The sequence below is a fragment of the Ambystoma mexicanum genome, chromosome 1p (genome assembly GCF_040938575.1).
Source record: "Ambystoma mexicanum isolate Mex_15411 chromosome 1p, UKY_AmexF1_1, whole genome shotgun sequence".
Taxonomy (NCBI): Eukaryota; Metazoa; Chordata; class Amphibia; order Caudata; family Ambystomatidae; genus Ambystoma; species Ambystoma mexicanum.
In genome coordinates this window covers 786,165,609-786,183,885 of record NC_090921.1, presented here as the reverse complement: position 1 = coordinate 786,183,885, position 18,277 = coordinate 786,165,609, and the positions used below count along the sequence as shown (strand labels likewise).

At 45.6% G+C, this 18,277-nt stretch overlaps 1 protein-coding gene across 2 annotated transcripts in view; it reads left to right on the top strand.

Moving 5' to 3' along the window:
- Window positions 1-18,277, top strand: part of NUP210L (nucleoporin 210 like) — a 1,198,481-nt gene that overhangs the window by 121,775 nt on the left and 1,058,429 nt on the right. For both annotated transcript variants that reach the window (XM_069651587.1, XM_069651595.1), the window contains exon 2: window positions 14,194-14,330. In XM_069651587.1, the coding sequence (XP_069507688.1) occupies window positions 14,194-14,330 (137 nt within the window). The remainder of the gene's footprint in view (window positions 1-14,193; window positions 14,331-18,277) is intronic.

Sequence of the window (18,277 nt, the reverse complement as noted above, 5' to 3'; positions counted from 1 at the left end):
GCGCAGATCCCATGGCTGGGGAAGGTCCTCCACTTCTAGAGGTGGAGGAACACCTCCTAAGCAAAGACAGCCTGCTACAGGTCCCCTCCCATGGCACCCCAGTAGGGGGACGGATTTCACAATTCACCCACGCATGGGAGGGAATAACCACAGACAACTGGGTGCTATCGACAGTAGCAGGAGGTTATTGTGTGGAGCTCCTTCAAAAACCATCGAACCATCCCCCGCGCCAAAGGAAGACAACAAAGGAAGAACAGCCCATCCTTCTTGAAGAAGTCAACGCGTTGCTTCTCAAGGACGCCACAGAGATTGTGCCATCCAACGAGGTAAACAAGGGTATTTATTCAACCTACTTCCTTGTGCCAAAAAAGATCTAACTATGAGCCCAGTGTTAGACTTACGCCCTGCAAACACTTATGTAAAGCCACAAAAAGTCTCCATGACAACCCTACAAGAGGTAATCCCCCTGCTAAAACGTGGAGATTACATGGAAACACTGGATATGCCTACTTTCATATTTCAATGTTCCCAGCGCACATAAAACTCTTGTGTTTCAAAATAGCAAACCAGCAATACCAATTCAAGCTGCTAACCTTCGGTATAGCTTCGGCTCCAAGGGTATTCGCCAAGGTTCTGGCGGTGGTGGCAGCGCACCTGCGCAGGGAGGCAATCCCAGTGTACCCCTACCTGGACAACTGGCTGATCACAAGGGAATCACCCCATTTTTGCAAACTAAACATGCAATGAACCATAGACCTTCTCTTCCAATTGGGTTTCTCAATAAACGATAAGAAGTCAAGTCTTGTACCAAATACAACAAAACAGTTCCTGGGAGCTGTCTTAGACACAAGAACAGGATTGGTCTTTCCGTCCATGGAAAGTGTGCAAAACATGCTTCGGCAAATACCCCAGTATCAGGCCGGTCTCCAGATAAGTATACACAAAGTAATGCGTTTACTAGGCATGATGGCATCGTGCATATACCTGGTCCCACACACACGTCTGCGCATGCGCCCAATGCAGGAGTGGTTGGCGAAACAGTGGTCTCATGCAAGCAGTCAGTGGGACGATCTAGTGGTCATTTCGCCAACAATAGTTCAAAACCTGCGCTGGTGGACAAGGGAAAATCTGTTAAAGGGAAGACCCTTCCACGATCCGGAGGCGCAAGCAATCGTTACAACAGACTCTTCACTCTCCGGGTGGGGGGCTCATTACCTTCACCACACAGCACATGGTCTGTGGACTCACATCACGTCACAGAACCACATCAACCTGTTGGAACTACTAGCGGTATTCAAAGCTCTTCAAGCATTTCAAAGCGCCGCTGACGAACCAGAAGGTTCAGATCTTATCAGACAGCACCACTGCAATGTTCTATATAAACAAACAAGGGGGCACACACTCTCCAAATCTGTCCAAGTTGGCTCATAAAATATGGAGGTGGGCACTTAAACGAGGGATGTTCCTATCATCCCAACATGTTCCAGGGGTACTCAACACCCTAGCAGACTCTCTGAGCAGAGATCCCCTACCAGAAAAACACGAGTGGCAACTAGACCCAGGTGTAGTAGACCACATCTTCTCCCAGTGGGGTTACCCCACGCTAGACTTGTTCGCTACAGGAGAAAACAAGCAATGCCCAGACTTTGCGTCCATGTTCCCCCAGCCAGGCTCCAAGGGGAACGCCTTATGGAAGAACTGGACTGGGAAATTTGCTTATGCTTTCCCCCCCCCCCCCGACTCCCTTAATGAGCAAGGTAGTGAACAAGATTCACAGGGAACAAATGACCCTCATCCTAGTTGCTCCCATGTGAGCAAGACAACCATGGTATCCGCATCTGTGCAACCTGGTGATGTGCGATCCCTTCAAACTCCCGTGTCAGACGAACATATTAACCCAATACGGGGGAATGACAGTACACCCTCAACCACACTGAATTAACCTGGCAGCTTGGCTCCTGAGATCATAGGCTTCGGACACCTTAATCTGCTGCAACGGTGTATGGATATCCTCAAGGAGGCTCGTAAACCAAACACTAGACACTGTTATTTCGACAAGTGGAGAAGATTTGTAATCTGGTGCCAGTCTAAAGAAATGTACTCCATCCCACATTCTAAACTATATGCTCCACTTGTTCGACTTTGGGTTAGTATTCAACTCCATAAAGGTCCCATATGGGTCTTTATCAGCGTATACCACCTGTCAGAGTAAAGTATCATGGTGTAAAATTCAATTTTCTGAATGTGAAGACATGATACAGACTTAGTTATGTACTAGAAAAAGTGAGGATGTGTAAATAAACACGTATGCCACTGAGACCCCCAAGGTCTCTGAGAAACAATAATCTCAAAACGGCTAAAATCACAAAGGGGAGGTTTAACCAAATTCTTACTATGTGGAGTAAGACTGTATATTCTACAAAAAGAAGTTGTGTATCATAAAAGTGCCTATATAATTGGGTATCCTAACATATAGTTCCAAAATACCATTGTATCTACTTGTTTTCAAAAACAAATGTTATTATTTCACATGAACAAGCAAAAACGTATTGATAAGAACAGGGGATGAGGATTATAAGAAATGGTGAAAAGTAAAAGACCAGGAGTGGTACATCGATTACTAATGTAGTGCCTTTATGTTTTGATCAACAGGGTGCCTTATTTTCAGTTTTCAAAGAAGAATGTTTTTTTAATACAACAGACTTCATACACAAGACAATACATGCCCCTGAAGAATGTCCTAATTCTGTGTGCTTAATGGACAGAAACTTGTACAAGTCGGGATACTATGAAGTACCAAAGTTAATGTACATTAGCCGGAATTGATTGTGGAAAATAGGATCATAGTGTGAACGAGTCACACATTTTGGCACTTAGATAAACTATTGCATCAGGACTCATTTTGGTTTACTTGTGTTGATGTGTCTTTTTAGGCTTTGTAAAGAATCTTGTCTAATATATGTTTTATGTGATATGATAATTTTTTATTGATTGTTCTTATCAATACATTTTCGCTTGTTTATGTGAAACAATAACATTTGTTTTTGGAAACAAGTAGATACAATGGTATTTTGGAACTATATGTTTGTCTCCATAGCACCAGGCAGAGAAGGAGATTGCATTTCCTAGAATGCCATCTCCAGATGGATAGTCAGATGTATACAACTGTGCTATTCATTATCAAACAAAACACTGCCTTTCACACCAAGAACTCACTCCACTAGAGGCACAGGAGCTACCTTGGCCTTTATTGCAAATGTCCCCTTAGACAGCATTTGCAAAGCAGCTACATGGAGCTCGGTACATACCTTCACTCAGCACTACTGCATTGACCCCCATTCCAAAGCAGATACACAGGTGGGAAAAGCAGTTCGAAAACATCTGTTTGCTGCCGCTCCTTCTCACAACCCACCACCTTCTCCTAACACTGCTCGCTAATCTATGCATAGCATGTGATCTAAGCAGATTCCACAAGCCTCAGAAGGGATACATTACTCACCGTAATCGTATTTCTGATGCTTATATCTGCTTAGATTCACATGCGCCCACCCTTCCTCCCGTGAGAGAAGGTGCATAGATGTTTTATGAGCATTTCTGATATCTATCTGCTTGGATACACCTGTACTCACGATACACTTCATGCTACCTCATGTCAGAAATAAAACAATCTAAGGGACCTCAAAGTGTGAAGGACCATGGGTACAGTGGACGTCACACCAGGGATAGTATTACTGGCATGCCCATACGTAAGTTAAAAAATTAGATGCTTTATTAAATCAGATGTCAGGATGGCAGGCCTAATAGAATAGGCCTACCTTGCCCTATTCTAAGGTGGGATTTACCTATCTGAACGAAACTAAGAGAAGTCTGATTCAGAAAGATCAACTTAAAAGTCTGTCCGTGTTAAAAACCTATCCTTGCCCTAAAGCTAAACAATGTGTAGGGATATCATTAATACAAGAAATAGTGATTAACACAAAGTTCGGAGCTTCTTCCAGCTGCTAGCGTCCTCTTCAGCTCCCCTTCCCCAAGTTCACGAAAGTTCCACAAATCCTTGAGGTTCCCTTCCCCAATTTCAAGGCAATACAGTTACACACAATTTTAGGGGTTCTCTTCCCCAAGCTTAAGGCAACACAGTTCGAAAGAAAATGGTCTTGAGGCTCCGACCTCAAGACAGCATTGCAGTTCATCATGTCTCGGGGTTCCCTTCCCCAAGATTTCAACGTAGCTACTTATACTGGTCTGTCTTTCAATGTTTAACACAACTCCAGGTCAACTTGGCACTCCTGGGTTGCCTTAACAGTTCATTCCCAGTGCTCTTTCTTAGTTTGTTTCATAATATCTTTGTCTTTCACAATGGAGGGTTCCCTGGTCTAGGCGCAGTTGTCCGACCAAACGGTCCACCCATCACAGGTCCCGCAACCAGGAACCTTAGGCTTAGGCTGTGTCAGCCCACACAGATTCTTCTGTATCTGCCCTGTATACAGATTCACATTCACTTAACTTCTTCTTATTGGCCTCTTGGCTTTATGTGCAGTTTCACACTCTCCTGGCTTCTCCTGCTTAGCCTCTTGGCTTTGCTACAATTACTCACACATCCTATGCCAGTCTTGGACCTTGCTGCATTGTATTTATGCACAATGTTCACATTGCGGTGGTCTTATTTTATTCCCCCCCTTTCTGTCGTGTTTCATCTGTTGCTTTGAAATGAGCGATTCCCCATTTAACTTTCATTAACTAGCAGCTTTCCTCTCAAAGTTTGCATTCAGTTCGGTATTCAATACTCATGCTTTTTCCATCATTATTTACTTTCCAGTCTCTTGATTAATGCTGTGTGTTTGATCATATCGAAGGTGGCTGATAAATCCAGTACTATGAGGACGGATTGGGTGCTGTTGTCCGCACGCACCTTTAGGTCCCTCCATATGGGAAGGACTGCTAATTTGGTTCTTCTCATGTGTCTGAAGCCGACCTGGGATTTGTCCAGCAGTCCGTTTGCTTCCACATGATTGAGTTGTTCTTTGTACATGTGGTTCTCCAAGATTTATGCCGGGTAGGGTACGTTTGAAGTAGGCCTATAGTTGGCTGCGTCATCTGCTTTTCCTGTCTCGTTTTTAAGAGTTGTTTGATATAGGCTGATTTGCAGGATTTTGGTACAATTCCAGTTTTCAGAAATAGGTTCATAAGTAGTCAGCTGTAGAGGGCTGGCATTTTTTGGGTCAGTAACTGTTTACAGTGGGCATGGCTCTTTGGGAGATCCTGGAGAGAAAGTGTCCTAAACTAATGGACACATCCACCCCCTGCACACCACAGTTAATGACACAATCGTCAGTCAAATCTATGACGATTAATGGGATTGCTTTCAGACAATTAAGTCAAGTTAGTCTGGTTGTATCAAGTTCATGGCTACAATTTGTACAAATGATTACAGACTTTAATAAACATTCTAAGTATGCTGAAAATTTCCTCACTTATTGGTGTGAATTGATTGAATGTTGTGCTGATTATTGGGCTTTTGGTTTCTGAGAGAGTGTAATTTGTGATCCTATTGTATGTGTCAATGGCTTGTTGGATTGAATGTATTTTTGCTCTAAGGTGGTCCGCAATGTTGTCTCATAGTAGTTGCAAGGGTGCTGTGTTGTTGCAACATAAGGCTTGGTTTCTTAATTCTTTGATAACTCTGTGCGTTTCTAGCAGATTGAATTCTTGTGGTGTAATGTGCTTTCTTTGCTTTCAAAAATTCCGACTTGTGTTGCCAAATTTTGTGTTGGTAGTTAATTTGGTCCTCCATGTCTTTTCTAGTTTGCAGTTTGTTTTCTTGAGTATTCTCAGTTCCTGTGTGAACCATTTTGATATAACCTTTTTCGATGTGGGTTTGAAAGGTTTTAAGGGTGCCAATTGGTCCAGTGATTCTGTGATCCAGGTGTGGCGGTTCAGTTCAAAAGTGTCTGGTGTCATCTTCTTAAAATGGGAGATATGGCGTTTGGTGGTTTCAACTAGTAGTCTTAGAGTTTCTAGATCAAGATTCCTTCAAGACTAAAGACCTTTTCCTTGATGGTTGGATTGAGGATTATGTCATGATGCCTAGCACCAGGCCAGGGAGCAGGCATCACGCCCCCGGGTAAAAGCCCAGCGGCCCTTTATAGGGGCTCTTTGGACTCTGTCCTGGCGCCGTTGGCGCCAGGCTTATGTTGGACATCAGTCCTGGCGCCATAGGCGCCAGGCTCATAAGGGGAAGTGTTTGGTGCACTTACCTGAAGCAGACCATGCTGCACACTCACCTGATGCAGACCATGCTGCATGAAGAACCAAGCCAAATGAGGCTTAGGAGGGACTATTTTTCTGAAGGAACTATTTTGTTACTTGGGTGGGGCTGTGGAAGAATACTCACCTGGAACTTCTTCCAAGGCTATTTAAGCCATGCCCGGACAGCCACACGTGCTTCGCGTTGTTCTGCATCCCAGCAGCTGAACGCTCACCGTGTCTGCTCCTGCACCTGGACTCCAGCCACGCCCGCCTCGAACCTGGAACACCTGTAAGGGAATAAGAGAAGAGAAAGGTGAAAACCAAGAACTATTTTAACCTTCTTAGCTGCATCCGGAATCTTCACGCCAGCATTCCTGAAGGAAGACTTCCATTTAAAAGCACTGCGTTGCTCGCTGCAGCGCCGCGCTTCACTCAACTGTTCCCGAGACGCCGCCCGGCTCCATCGCGGCTCTCAGTGCCGGTCGCCACATCTCTGCACAGCACCTAAGGGAGAGAAGAAGAGACAAAAGGTGAGCAAGGGAACACAAGAGGAAAGCCGAATTTTCAGCCATATTACTTACCGGCTATTCTTGGTGAACCATTCCACATCTCAGGTCGGCGCCACATCTCTGGCAGGTACCGCACCCCGGCCCCTATGGGGAAAGGACAAAAGACATTACTGGGGAATTATAAAGACATTTAGAGGGGTCGCCCTCATCACTAACTCACCTGATTTTACCCCGGCAATTTAACCCCTCAACGCATCGGCTTTGTTCTGCACCTGAAATAAAGGACAGAAAAAGACAACATAAAAGGAGGCTCACACTTGAACTTTTGCATCTTCATACTTACGGCGTATCGCTCAGTAAAGTCAAGTGGATTTGCCAGCGCCATTCTGAAAACCAGTGAAGTAACTGGACGAACGCGCGCCCCTGCACCAGAAGCAGGATGGAGAGTTCATCCTTCCAAACCATAAGGTGAGCTTAAACCGGGGGGTTTGGAGGAAGTCAGAGAAGAACGAAGGGGGGAGCAAGCACATTATTCAGCAGACAGGTAATCCCCTTTCTCATCTGCAGAAGGATATTCCTACGGGCCAGACAAGCAAGATTTGGGGGTCCTGTTCAATTGGTGGTCCGAATTCTGCGCATCACGCATGAAGAGGCCACAGCAACCCAGACCAGCGCCTCCGTGGGAGCCAGGTGAGCGTTACAGATTATACCAAGTTTGGCCTGGTAATGGTAGCCTAGTACTAGTAGACCATGTTCTGCAAAGTATACTTTGTTAGTCGTGGTGCAGCCTTTGAATTCTAGGCAGCAGCTTACATAGAGTAAGACATTTACTGGAGCTAAATCATACAAGGCGAATTTAAAGTTCACCCTTTTCACAGAAATCCAGTCTTTTCCCAATATGCTTCTGTAAGTGTTCAGTGCAATTATTGTGAAATTTGAGCCTACATCCACCATCAAGATTACTTCATGACCACCTCCTGGGAACTTGAAATGGGGCTTTGTGCACATGTTGTCCTGTGTTGAGTGCTAGGATTGTGGGTTCATCTCTTTGCTGTGAATAGGTGTCGCTGTCTTCTGTTGATGGGCTTGCATTGAGCCTTTTGGCTTTCTAACTGCATACTTTGACAAAGTGACCTCCTCTGCCATACCCCATGGGTTGAAAAGAATGTGTCGGGCACATGGAATAATTGGCTAAATGGTTCTCACTGCCATATAGGCGGCATGAAATTTTCATGGACATTTTATTTTCTCACCTGACTTGTAAAACTAAGGCGATATGACTCTCGTCTGAATTTGCCCTCCTATTTAACATTTGTATTGCAGTTTTTGTATTAAAGATGAATTGTCTTTACTCCTAAGCATTATCTCTTACGTAGACCTTTCAATTTGCAAGGCTTTTTGAAGCTTAACTTCCTTTTCTTGGATGAACTTTTCCTGGTTCTTGCCATTGACAATTAGCGTGTCTCTGAGCGTTGATTCTCTGTGGTGCTTAAAATCACAAAAAATTGCAAATTTCTTTTTGAACAATGTACTCATCAACAAGTTCATTCGGGCGTTGTGCTCTGCTGGAGTAGTGTATTTTGTGTAGTACCACGTTAACGAATCTGCATGCTAAGCTCTTCTTGGCACCAAGCCAAACAGTGTCATGGTCGGTAGCCTCTAGCCCAGGCTCCACCTGCAGGCCTGCATAAATGCAGTATCCCTCAACTCTTCGGTGTTTGTAGCATTGCTTCCTTTGTTGAGATTTAAAAATCATTGCACCCCAATGCCCCAATGCAGATTTCAAACATTGGTAGCCACTGAATCTATGGTACATCAGGCTTACCCGGAATAGAGGGGTAGGGAAGGGACGCTTTGCATCTTCACAGGAACGCTCAACCCCCTTGCCACAAGCATAATGTCGCTAAGTGTGATCACGTGTTGTGCGGTAAGCCCTAAAATCAGCAGTAACGAAATTAGCACCGCAAAAAGTGCTCCGCTGGATCACGAGCCGGCACAAATTGCACCGATTTCAAAACAGCCTGCACAATTACTGTCAGCGTTATCACAGCCAGCGGAATCTGTGCCGAAACCATGAAGCGCAATCACGGCCGCACCACAAGTCCCTGTGCAGCAGTATTAACGCTGGAAAGCGGTGCTTATAGTGTTGAAAACACGGCACAATTAACTCCAGCCTCCAGGTGCAGGTAAATTAACACAGGTGCCAGAAATGAAGCCACAGGTGCTCCCAATCCACCCAAGAGGGCCACATAAGGCACACGCCCTCCCCAAACACACTTACAAATACAATGCTGCCATTAGCCATTGCGAAATGGGGCATGCATTTGCTCATGCAGTGCCTGCAACTACAGAAGCATGTCAACCATCCCAGGGTACAGGGTGTACAGGGGAGGAAGAGCAGGAGGACGAGGAGGAGAGGCTATGCAAGGCGAGCACCAATCCCCAGGGTCAGGCACTCACCCTGGACCCTCACTGACGGGCAGTTGGTCACTCTGTACGCCTCAACAGAGAGACCATAACTGAGTTGCTCAACACGATCCAGGCTGACGTAGAGAACAAGATCAACATGCCGACAGCTGTGCCCCACTGCTAAAGCTAGTGTACGTTCTACAATTCCAAGGAACGGGCACCTTCCAGCACTCCGTGTCCATGATCCATGGCATGGCACAGCCAATATTCTGTGCAGTCCTGGCCCAGGTGCTGGATGCACTCCTGTGACATGTGTTACGCCACATCTCACTGCCCACCACCCCAGCACAGGTGAATGCCATACAGGAACAGTTATGTGCTGTTTCCCAAATGCCAAATGTAATCGCAGCCTAGGACTGTACTCATGTGGCGTTGGTGCCCCCCCCCCCCTCAGGCCCATGAAGCATTGTACCACAACCGTAAGCACTGCCACACCTTGAATGTGCAGGTGACCTGCCATCCGAACCTGTATATCACCCACTGCTGTGCCCACTACCCTGGTTCCACCCACAATGCCATGGTCCTACGTAACAGTACACTGCCTGGATACATGGAGAGACACAGAGGACAACAGACGTGAATAGTGGATGAGTGAAACTGTCAGCCCGCAGGCGCTGCAATGCACCTGACCAAATGGGGGGGCATGCAAGAAACACCACAAAGCATGAAAAGTGAATGCAAAGGTCGAACCTGCCCATCCCCCACACCAAAGTCACAGTACCTACCAGGCGACATGCCCATGTCAGACATACCCATACTGAGAATCTGAACACATACAGTAGCAACTCCAAACACGCACATGACTACAGGTACCACAATGCAACTTGCATAATGCGTCCCAATGACAAACAAAGTGCCACATCACATCACACAACTTCAAACCAGCCAGTGCCACAGCCAAGTACCCATGTACAGTCAGACTGAAAATTGAGTGTCAATGTCACTTCCGTGGCCTCATCCCCCTTGGGCCTCTCCCAGTGTTTTCGGCCCAAAATGGTGCACTGACCGGCACCTCCTGGGTGTGCTGGGCTAGGACCCCTCAGTGGGGGTGGCCGAACTGGAGGGTTTTGACCAGGGCCCCCGGATGTGCTGCAGGGTGAGTTTGGTGCTCTGACGAATTGCCTCCACAAAGGACGAGATCCCTTTCGTCATATCCCTGACTCGCTGCCCATACACAGTCAGTGTGGCAGTACTGGCAGCTGCCGCTGCCCGGTTCCTGTCCTTCGCAAGTACAATCCTGCGGGTGGCCCCTTGCAGGCAATCGTGGATTACCTGGAGGTGTAGGGAATGGGTGTGGTCAATGGCCTCCATCTCCCTTTGCTGCCTTTCTATTTCATTCAGCCTCTGTAGGATGGTTTGGCTTGGTTGTGTGTAGTCAATGGGAGGGGGGCTGTGTAGAGGCCCAGGGCTGTAGGCTGGTGAGCCTTATGATGGCGTGTCTACATCCGTTTCAGGTGACTGGGCACGCTGGTGGCGGTGAGGGCTCTCTGGGGTGTGTGGCCCTTCCTCAGGCTGCGTCACTGGGCTTGTATTCCCTTGTGTCTCGACAGTGGCCCTGCCCGCAGGTGTGGCCCCTGTGTCTGACACTGCAGCTGCAGGAGTGGGTGTAGAGGTTCTCCTGGTGGCTTGTGGTGTTGGCGCAGGGCCTGCGGTGCCACCTACAGCTTGGCCTCGCCAGGTGGAGCTGTTGCATGGCGGTCCAAGCACCTAGGCGTGGCTTGTGTGCACCTTTGCGGGGTGGCTGACCTTAAGGACCTGCAGGTGCCACTTCCTGATGGGCCTGCCCCCTCATCCTTCTGTCTTGTGATGCGCGAGTGCCTGTAGGAAACACATTAAATGTTTTTCACGTGTATAGGCATGCAAGACACATTTGCTATTGGCACCCCACACATTTGGGCAGATGGGCATGGTTGGTCAGGGGACATTCAGGGGTGGACTGGCCTACAGGGAACTCTGGAGATTAACCGGTGAGCCTCTGCACCCTGGGCTTCTTTTGTGTGGTATTTCCAAACATTCTCATAGGAAAAGCATTAGGCTTGCTGAAAATGTGTCATATGGGGCCACTTTGAAAATTATTTCCAGGGCTTCTTGTGGTCCCGAGTATCTGTTTCCAGGGTCTCTTTTAGTTCCCAGTCCACCGCTGGGGACATTGCATGTAGGCACAGCATAGTGGGAATGCGCTGTGGTGTTCAGTGATTGGCTAGCTGTGCCCATGTTGATGTGGGGGGACATGTACTTCCATGGGGCTTGTCTGCCATACCAACATGGGGCAGGCCAACTGGGCCCGCAACATTCTGGTGTGACTGCGGCACAGTGTCGTGGTTACTCATGCACCACAATCCTGCTGGCACAAGGTGCACTACTAGCAGGGGTGTGATCTGCATGGTACTTGGATTGGTCACTTGCCATCCCTTCACACAGCTTTAACGCTCAGGGGTACACTTGGTGCCCTTCCCCCTGGCTGCTGTGGAAGGGGACTGATGTGGCACCCCATCACTTCACCCTGCTGAAATGTGTCCCTGTCCACTACAGCATCTTGTGCTAGGCTGAAATGTATGCATGGTCATTTGCTGTGTGGTGGGGGGGTAGGGGTTGACTCACCTCCTGCCTCCTGGCTGCTTGCACCCGCCTGTGCCAATCCAACTCCATCGATGCCCTCCACACCGAGGATGGTGCTGCATTTTTCTTCCCAGGCCGTTAGGACTAGTGGCTCAACGTTTCCACCTCCAGTTGCCAGGGACTCCTGGCGCTGTTGAGACAGGAGTCCCTGTACCCTGACCCTGAGTTTGTTCCACTTCTTTCTGCAGTCCTCGGCATCACCGAGGACGCTGGCCACTGCAGTCACCTTCTGGCTGATGGCAGTCTTGCACTGGCCCATTGTCTTTCTCTACTTGCTGCCATAGAGTTTATTGCAGTGGGTCACTACCTCCTCAGTGAGGACCACCAGTTTGCCCTCACTAAAATAGGCTTTTGCAGTCGGTTCTCGGGCACCCTGCCTCGGGTCCTCTCTTGAGACATGTTTGCTTTCTTTCGGGTCCGGATGGCTGCAGGCAGTGGGTGATTCTGGTTGGATTGAGTTTTTAAAGATGGCCGCTGCCATGATTCCCGTTCCGGTGATGACACTATTTCCGCCACCACTAATTGCGCCAGCGACGCTGGTGGTAGCACTATTAGCTGCGATTTTTGGTCAGTGAGCCTTATTTTGTGCGCAGTTTCCGCCAGCAGGTATTACCGTTACCGCCGTGGTGGGGCGGGCGTTCACGCCAGGTTGTTATTAGAAGGATGCAAAGAGAGCGCAAAAGGAAGGAAATGAGATGGAAAGTTATTAACAATTATAATTCGTTTTTTTATAGCTCTTCAAGATAGGTTTCTCTTCTTCTAAGCTCTGTAAAAATTCTATACAGGGTTTATATTGAATCTTTTATATTGAGTGAACATATTTTACATTTTTTATAACGAAAATGCTTATAGTGAATGCATTTAGGCTTGGGGTAAAGGAAACTTTGAGTGCCCTTATTATTTGCGCCCCACAAAATGTGCTTAGATTTGTCCAAAGAATTAAGACATGATACATTTTTGCTGAGTTTATTATTGTTGATGCTTGTTTTTCCTCTTAAATTGATAAAATAAATGTTGCTTCACAATTTCTAAGTACATAAACAAAATCATTAAATGAATGCTTCATTAACTGTTCATTTTGGTAAAAGATAATTGCGTGCTGATTTGTATAATGTTTCTAAAGCACTTGTACTTTCTCTGTTCTCTGTGTTGATGATCATTAATGCTTTAGTGATTGGCACCTGGGATTCAGTGCCGATTCGTTGATACAACAGTCGCATGCTGTTATGTCTGATCTTAGTGCAAATTCTGTGCGTGTGGTTTGGTTCTGCTATTCTAGATATTGACGCTTACCTTCTATCGGATGGATTCTTCACGTTCTGTTCAGTTTCCTGCTGAAACTACCGGAATGCGTGTTTTGCATTCAAGATGGCTGCTTTTTAAAGTTGACGCAGTGACATAGACACCTCTACCATCACGTGATCCATCCAACGCGTCGCGCCACCTTGAATTGGTTTTGTTTACATATTGAAAGCGAAATACGCTTATATAACGTGTGATGACACAGTTACGTGTGGTGACACAATAACGTGTAGTGACACAGTAATTCAGTATTTACGAACATCTGTTTCCCAAAATAAGAAAACATTTCTAATACAGATATTTGATATGGAAAATACAAACCAGTCTTGTCGCAATATTTTGGGGTAACGGGTTAAATATTTTTGGGAAACGGTCAGGGTGGGTTTTTAGGGGTGGGAAACAGGTCTTGCATTGTCTATAAAATGTTTTGTTATAAAATATTCAATATATGTTCATTCTTTATAAAGATTGTTGGTATAAAGACATGTAACCTGTAAAAACATGTATTATTATTATTATTACCCCATTTTTATGGTAATCAATTTTCACTCAGAAGGCTGAAAAGCTAAGTCTGCCTGCCGCGGTATGGGACTTGTAAGTGCAGGTGGACCTCATGTGAGAGACCAATGTTTTTCCCTGTCAGCTGTCCACCCACCCTACTGTGCACCCCAAGGGGAAGCTAAACCATGCACATTAAACAGATGTTAGTCATCATTTGGGGCGAGGGAGGGGGGAGGAAATATGAGTAGCCCACAGACTCAGCATCTGCTGAGCACCTCCAGGTGGAGCACATTGCATGCATCCGCAGCTAGTATACGACACCCAGAGGCAGCAATAGACATACTTAGAGCCTACAGGATAAGCAAATGCTTAGCAAACACAGCAGTTTCTTTCCCCCCGCACCTCCAGAGTTTCTGTTTTCTCTAGCACAAGCAGCAGATACTCTGAACCCCCAGGAGAGGTTATCCCATTGAGAGAGATCCTGTCTGTCATCCCAATAATGGATTAAAGTGTAAGAGCCTCACAAAGTTTGCATATCTTTTTCCAGGTACTCCACTCGTCCAAATGTAGTGACAGTCACACCTGTGTTTACCAATGGCACTAGCTGCTCCGAGATGGCTTTGCTGTCTTCTCAGTCCACACAGCCCACCAGGCTCAGCAGCGTCATCATTGCTGAGGAGCAAGGTAGGTGTTTGCCTACATTTTGGGGCTGTGGGGTAGTCTAATCGTTGAAACAAAGTGTCTGCAAAAGATACACAGACAAAGCAAATAAACGAGAGGGGGCTCCCCAGGACACCGAAATCCAGAGCTTTCAGGGACACAGAAAAGCATGCTCTCAAGGACGCCACAGTGCAGTCGCTCACAAGGGTACACTAGGGACTCGGGGTCACAGCACTTTGCTCTTTTAGGCACACAGCAAAGGGGGATCTTGGGAAACCAGATAAAAGACTTTCAAACTACTCACGGTGCAACCCAGCAATCAGACGACATAGGCTACTTGGAGTAAAAGGGGTCACGTTTATTTATGCAATAGCATAGACATGGTTCTTAATCAGTTGTAGATTGTCAGATATGACACTGTGGGCAACTATTGTGAATTAATAGAACGGTGGCGGAATAGTCAAAAGGGGTAAGATGGAGGGAGGAACCAATGTGCTCCCAGCTGCTTAGTGACATCCAAACCAGCTCCACTCCAGTTTAGACTCACCAAGTTGGAATACCCCACCTAGGTTGAAGTATTGGGTGCCAGTGGCCCATAGAGTATATTTAGGTATTCTGGTTTGCCTGGTAAGGCCATCTTCTACAGTGATGAGGGAGATCAACCTGCAAGTACTCTATTGTCATCTGTTCTTAGACCACCCTTGTGACTCCAAAAAGAAAACTAAATTAGCCTGGCTGACCAATTATGCTGGACAGCGGTGTATCTAGGTGCAGGGGGTTGGTGGAATCCTATGAAAGAGAGAAAATCACATTTGATGATGGGGCCTTATGAGGGGTTAAGTACCAGGCCCTCCCTTTCTCAAGTGGCATGCTCCTGGAAGTCCCTGTGGGATGCCGTACCAACCTATTGGCCATCTTCCCATGCCTCAGCTGCTTTTACTTACTACAAGGTGGTTGGGGAAAAAGCTTGTGTGCAGAGTGTCCACTAAGGGTAATTACACTTTGATGGGTCCCTTTGGACTCTGGGCATTGCCTACAGCATGAGTCAGACCTGTAGGACGGAGGGCTTAATTTCTCCTGTGTCAGCTTCAGACTGCCTCTCGTGAAGGGGAACTTTCATTTGTCGTTGGACTTGAAGTAATCCCATCCTAGTCAGTGGGTATGTGTGCCATGCAGCCCTCTTATCTATGAAGAGCTGCAAGGACCCCAAAGCAGCACAAATGATGCAAGGACCTCATGCCTAACATTCCCTACAACATGTACGCTTTTAAATAACTAACGTTTATATCCTAGCTCCTTCAGTCTAATGGGATGCTCACTCAGTGCTGCAGGTAATAGTCCGTCAGTGTCTATGGAGCGGTGATACAGTTGCATACATTGTATCACAACCGTTTGAATTGTGCATTCCTAATGATGGGCATTCCTGCCAGAGGTCTGTGCTCCGTGTACCAATCAGGCTCTCTTCCGCCATCAGATATTTTGTGTTCTCTGTTTTCAACTCCGAATGGTAGATGGTCATTGTATGGCTTAACCACTGGGTTGACGAGTGTGGTGTTAGCCTATTCTTTGGTTGAACCTGAAACTCTACTTTGTGTGCTTGTGCCTCACTTGTGTGCAATCCTGACAGCTTTGTTGAGGATCATCATGAAGCTCTCGCCTTGTGATCAGAACAGCTATATCCTGACATGCCCTGGATAAGTCCAGGAATGTTTGGAATTTCATTCTTTGGAACATATGCCCATTATCCATCTTGAGCATGTGTTTGTCATATTGCATAGATCACTATTATCCTCTCTAAATTAGGTAGAATTGTGTTCGCTGTGGCAGATTCCCCAACTCAAGGATTACTGGAAAATAGATTTTACACTGCTAGCAAGTAGAATTCAGTATGCCATCTTTTGCCCACAATTGATAGATCTAGAATTAATCAGACAGTGAGGAGAAATCAGTGCTGATCTTCTTTCAGGGCAACAGCCCAAATTATGGGAGTAAATGAGGCCGGGTGCTCTTGTGCTCCATTTGCCTGGCACATGAGTTTTTAACAATGTCCTCTCGTGTGTTGTGTAACCGGGGAAACCAACCCTTTTTGCATAGTCTTGCATTCTCATTTATATCCCTTGTAGACCAGGAGAACGACCCTTTCTGTCTGGACAGCAAAGCCATGACATTGCCTCTCAGCAGCATTCTATCCTTTCATTTGTTGAGTTCAACACATATGATTATAAGACCGCCTCATGACTGCATGGAGGCCCTCCTACTGTTCAGCTGCCACCACTAAGTCCTTGATCTGTAGTGCTTTTTAAGTTGCCATTTCAGTGATCATCCTTACAAAGGCAGTATCTTTTTGAGGAGCCTATTTGGGTTGGGTTTCCCTACAGGCGGACCTCAGCGCCCTTCTTGGTAGCTAGAAATTCTGTAACAACAGAGTTCTCTTGGCTCCTCTACTCCGTTTTGTTTTAAAGCACAAAAAACTTTTTGTTACTTTAAATTATAGTCATGCGCCCTTGTGCTTCGGGAAAAAGAGGACAAATGACCCTTCTCCATATTTTGTGAGAAATTGCCCTTTATTTAAACAAATGTAATGTTTCTTATGGTGCCCTTTGTGATAACACGTGTTTCGACGTTCACGTCTTTCTCAAATCAGGGCTGATCATGTTACATTTGCAAATTGTGCAATCCATTTTCAAAAGCAATAATATGATAAACAATATTTAGTTGTATGAGAGTACAATATGAAATTCGCATATTCATTCCATAAGTGCATGCATTCAAATGGCCATTTTTGGGGAGGGGGAAAGGGTAGGAGTGTTAGGGATGGTTGAGAGAAATGTACAAAAAAAGGACAGAGAATGAGAAAAATATAAATATAAAAGACATTGAAATAATAGAAAATAAAAAATAATGAAAGAAGAAAAATATAAGTCACATGGTTAGTGATTACAATCCCATTTTACTGTGTTCAAAAATTCCTAAAAAGTTGGTGAGTATAATGCATTGTTTTTTTTAACTCCTTACCTAATGTTGTTGATTCAGATTTCATATTAAGTTTTTTCACACAAGTCATGGGTTAATCCCTGAAATAAAGAACATCAAGAAATGTATAATGGCCGCCTTGGTTTGTGCGACTCTTTTTTGTTAGCTTCCATTATATTTAGTAATGGTATTTACTTTATAGCGTTTTATGTAGACTGATCCGCTGTTTATTTAAATATAATGTGGGCTGCAGGCCGTCTATTCGTAACATCCCGCTGTTTGTTTATATATAATGTGGGCTGCAGGCCGTCTATTCATAACATCCCACTGTGAATTCCTATTCGTATATAAATGGGCCAAGTGAAACAGACCTAGTGTTTACTTTTACTGAACTTGGTCATATTTACATATGCATGCAGTTTTAAACTGCTTTCGCTATATTCATATATATGCCGGCATTGTTTTTGGATCTCGTGTCTTCACGAGGACCCACGTGGGACCATACATGCTAAAAAAGCCCCCTAGGGAGCCCCACTTGTACGCTTACCTTGTACAGCGCATCCCATGCTGAAAAGTCCTCGCACGCTTAGCGCCGTGTGTCTGTTATTAATGTCTACACGGTTGCCTGGTCCTACTTCTCTTTTAACTACGATGATCATGTTTACTATTTCAGAATGAGAACGTACTTCGCATTTGAGACGTTTCTGATAAATAGGTTGATATCGTTATGTTTTCTGACAAGTTAGGAGTTAGGTGACAATGTTAGTATTTATTAATTGAATCTCGGAACATTGCGTTTTTTAATAAAAAAATCAGTACTTGTCTCGATTATTGCTTATATGACCTTGAAAAACGATATAATTGTATAATGAGTAGGTTTATGGGTTGATCTTATGGAAAACATTATCAAGTCTTCGCGTCCCTTGTAGTTCTTTTTCTATTTTAATTATCGCTGCCATATTTTTGGCAAAGAAACGGTTTTTTAGCATGATGGTTAC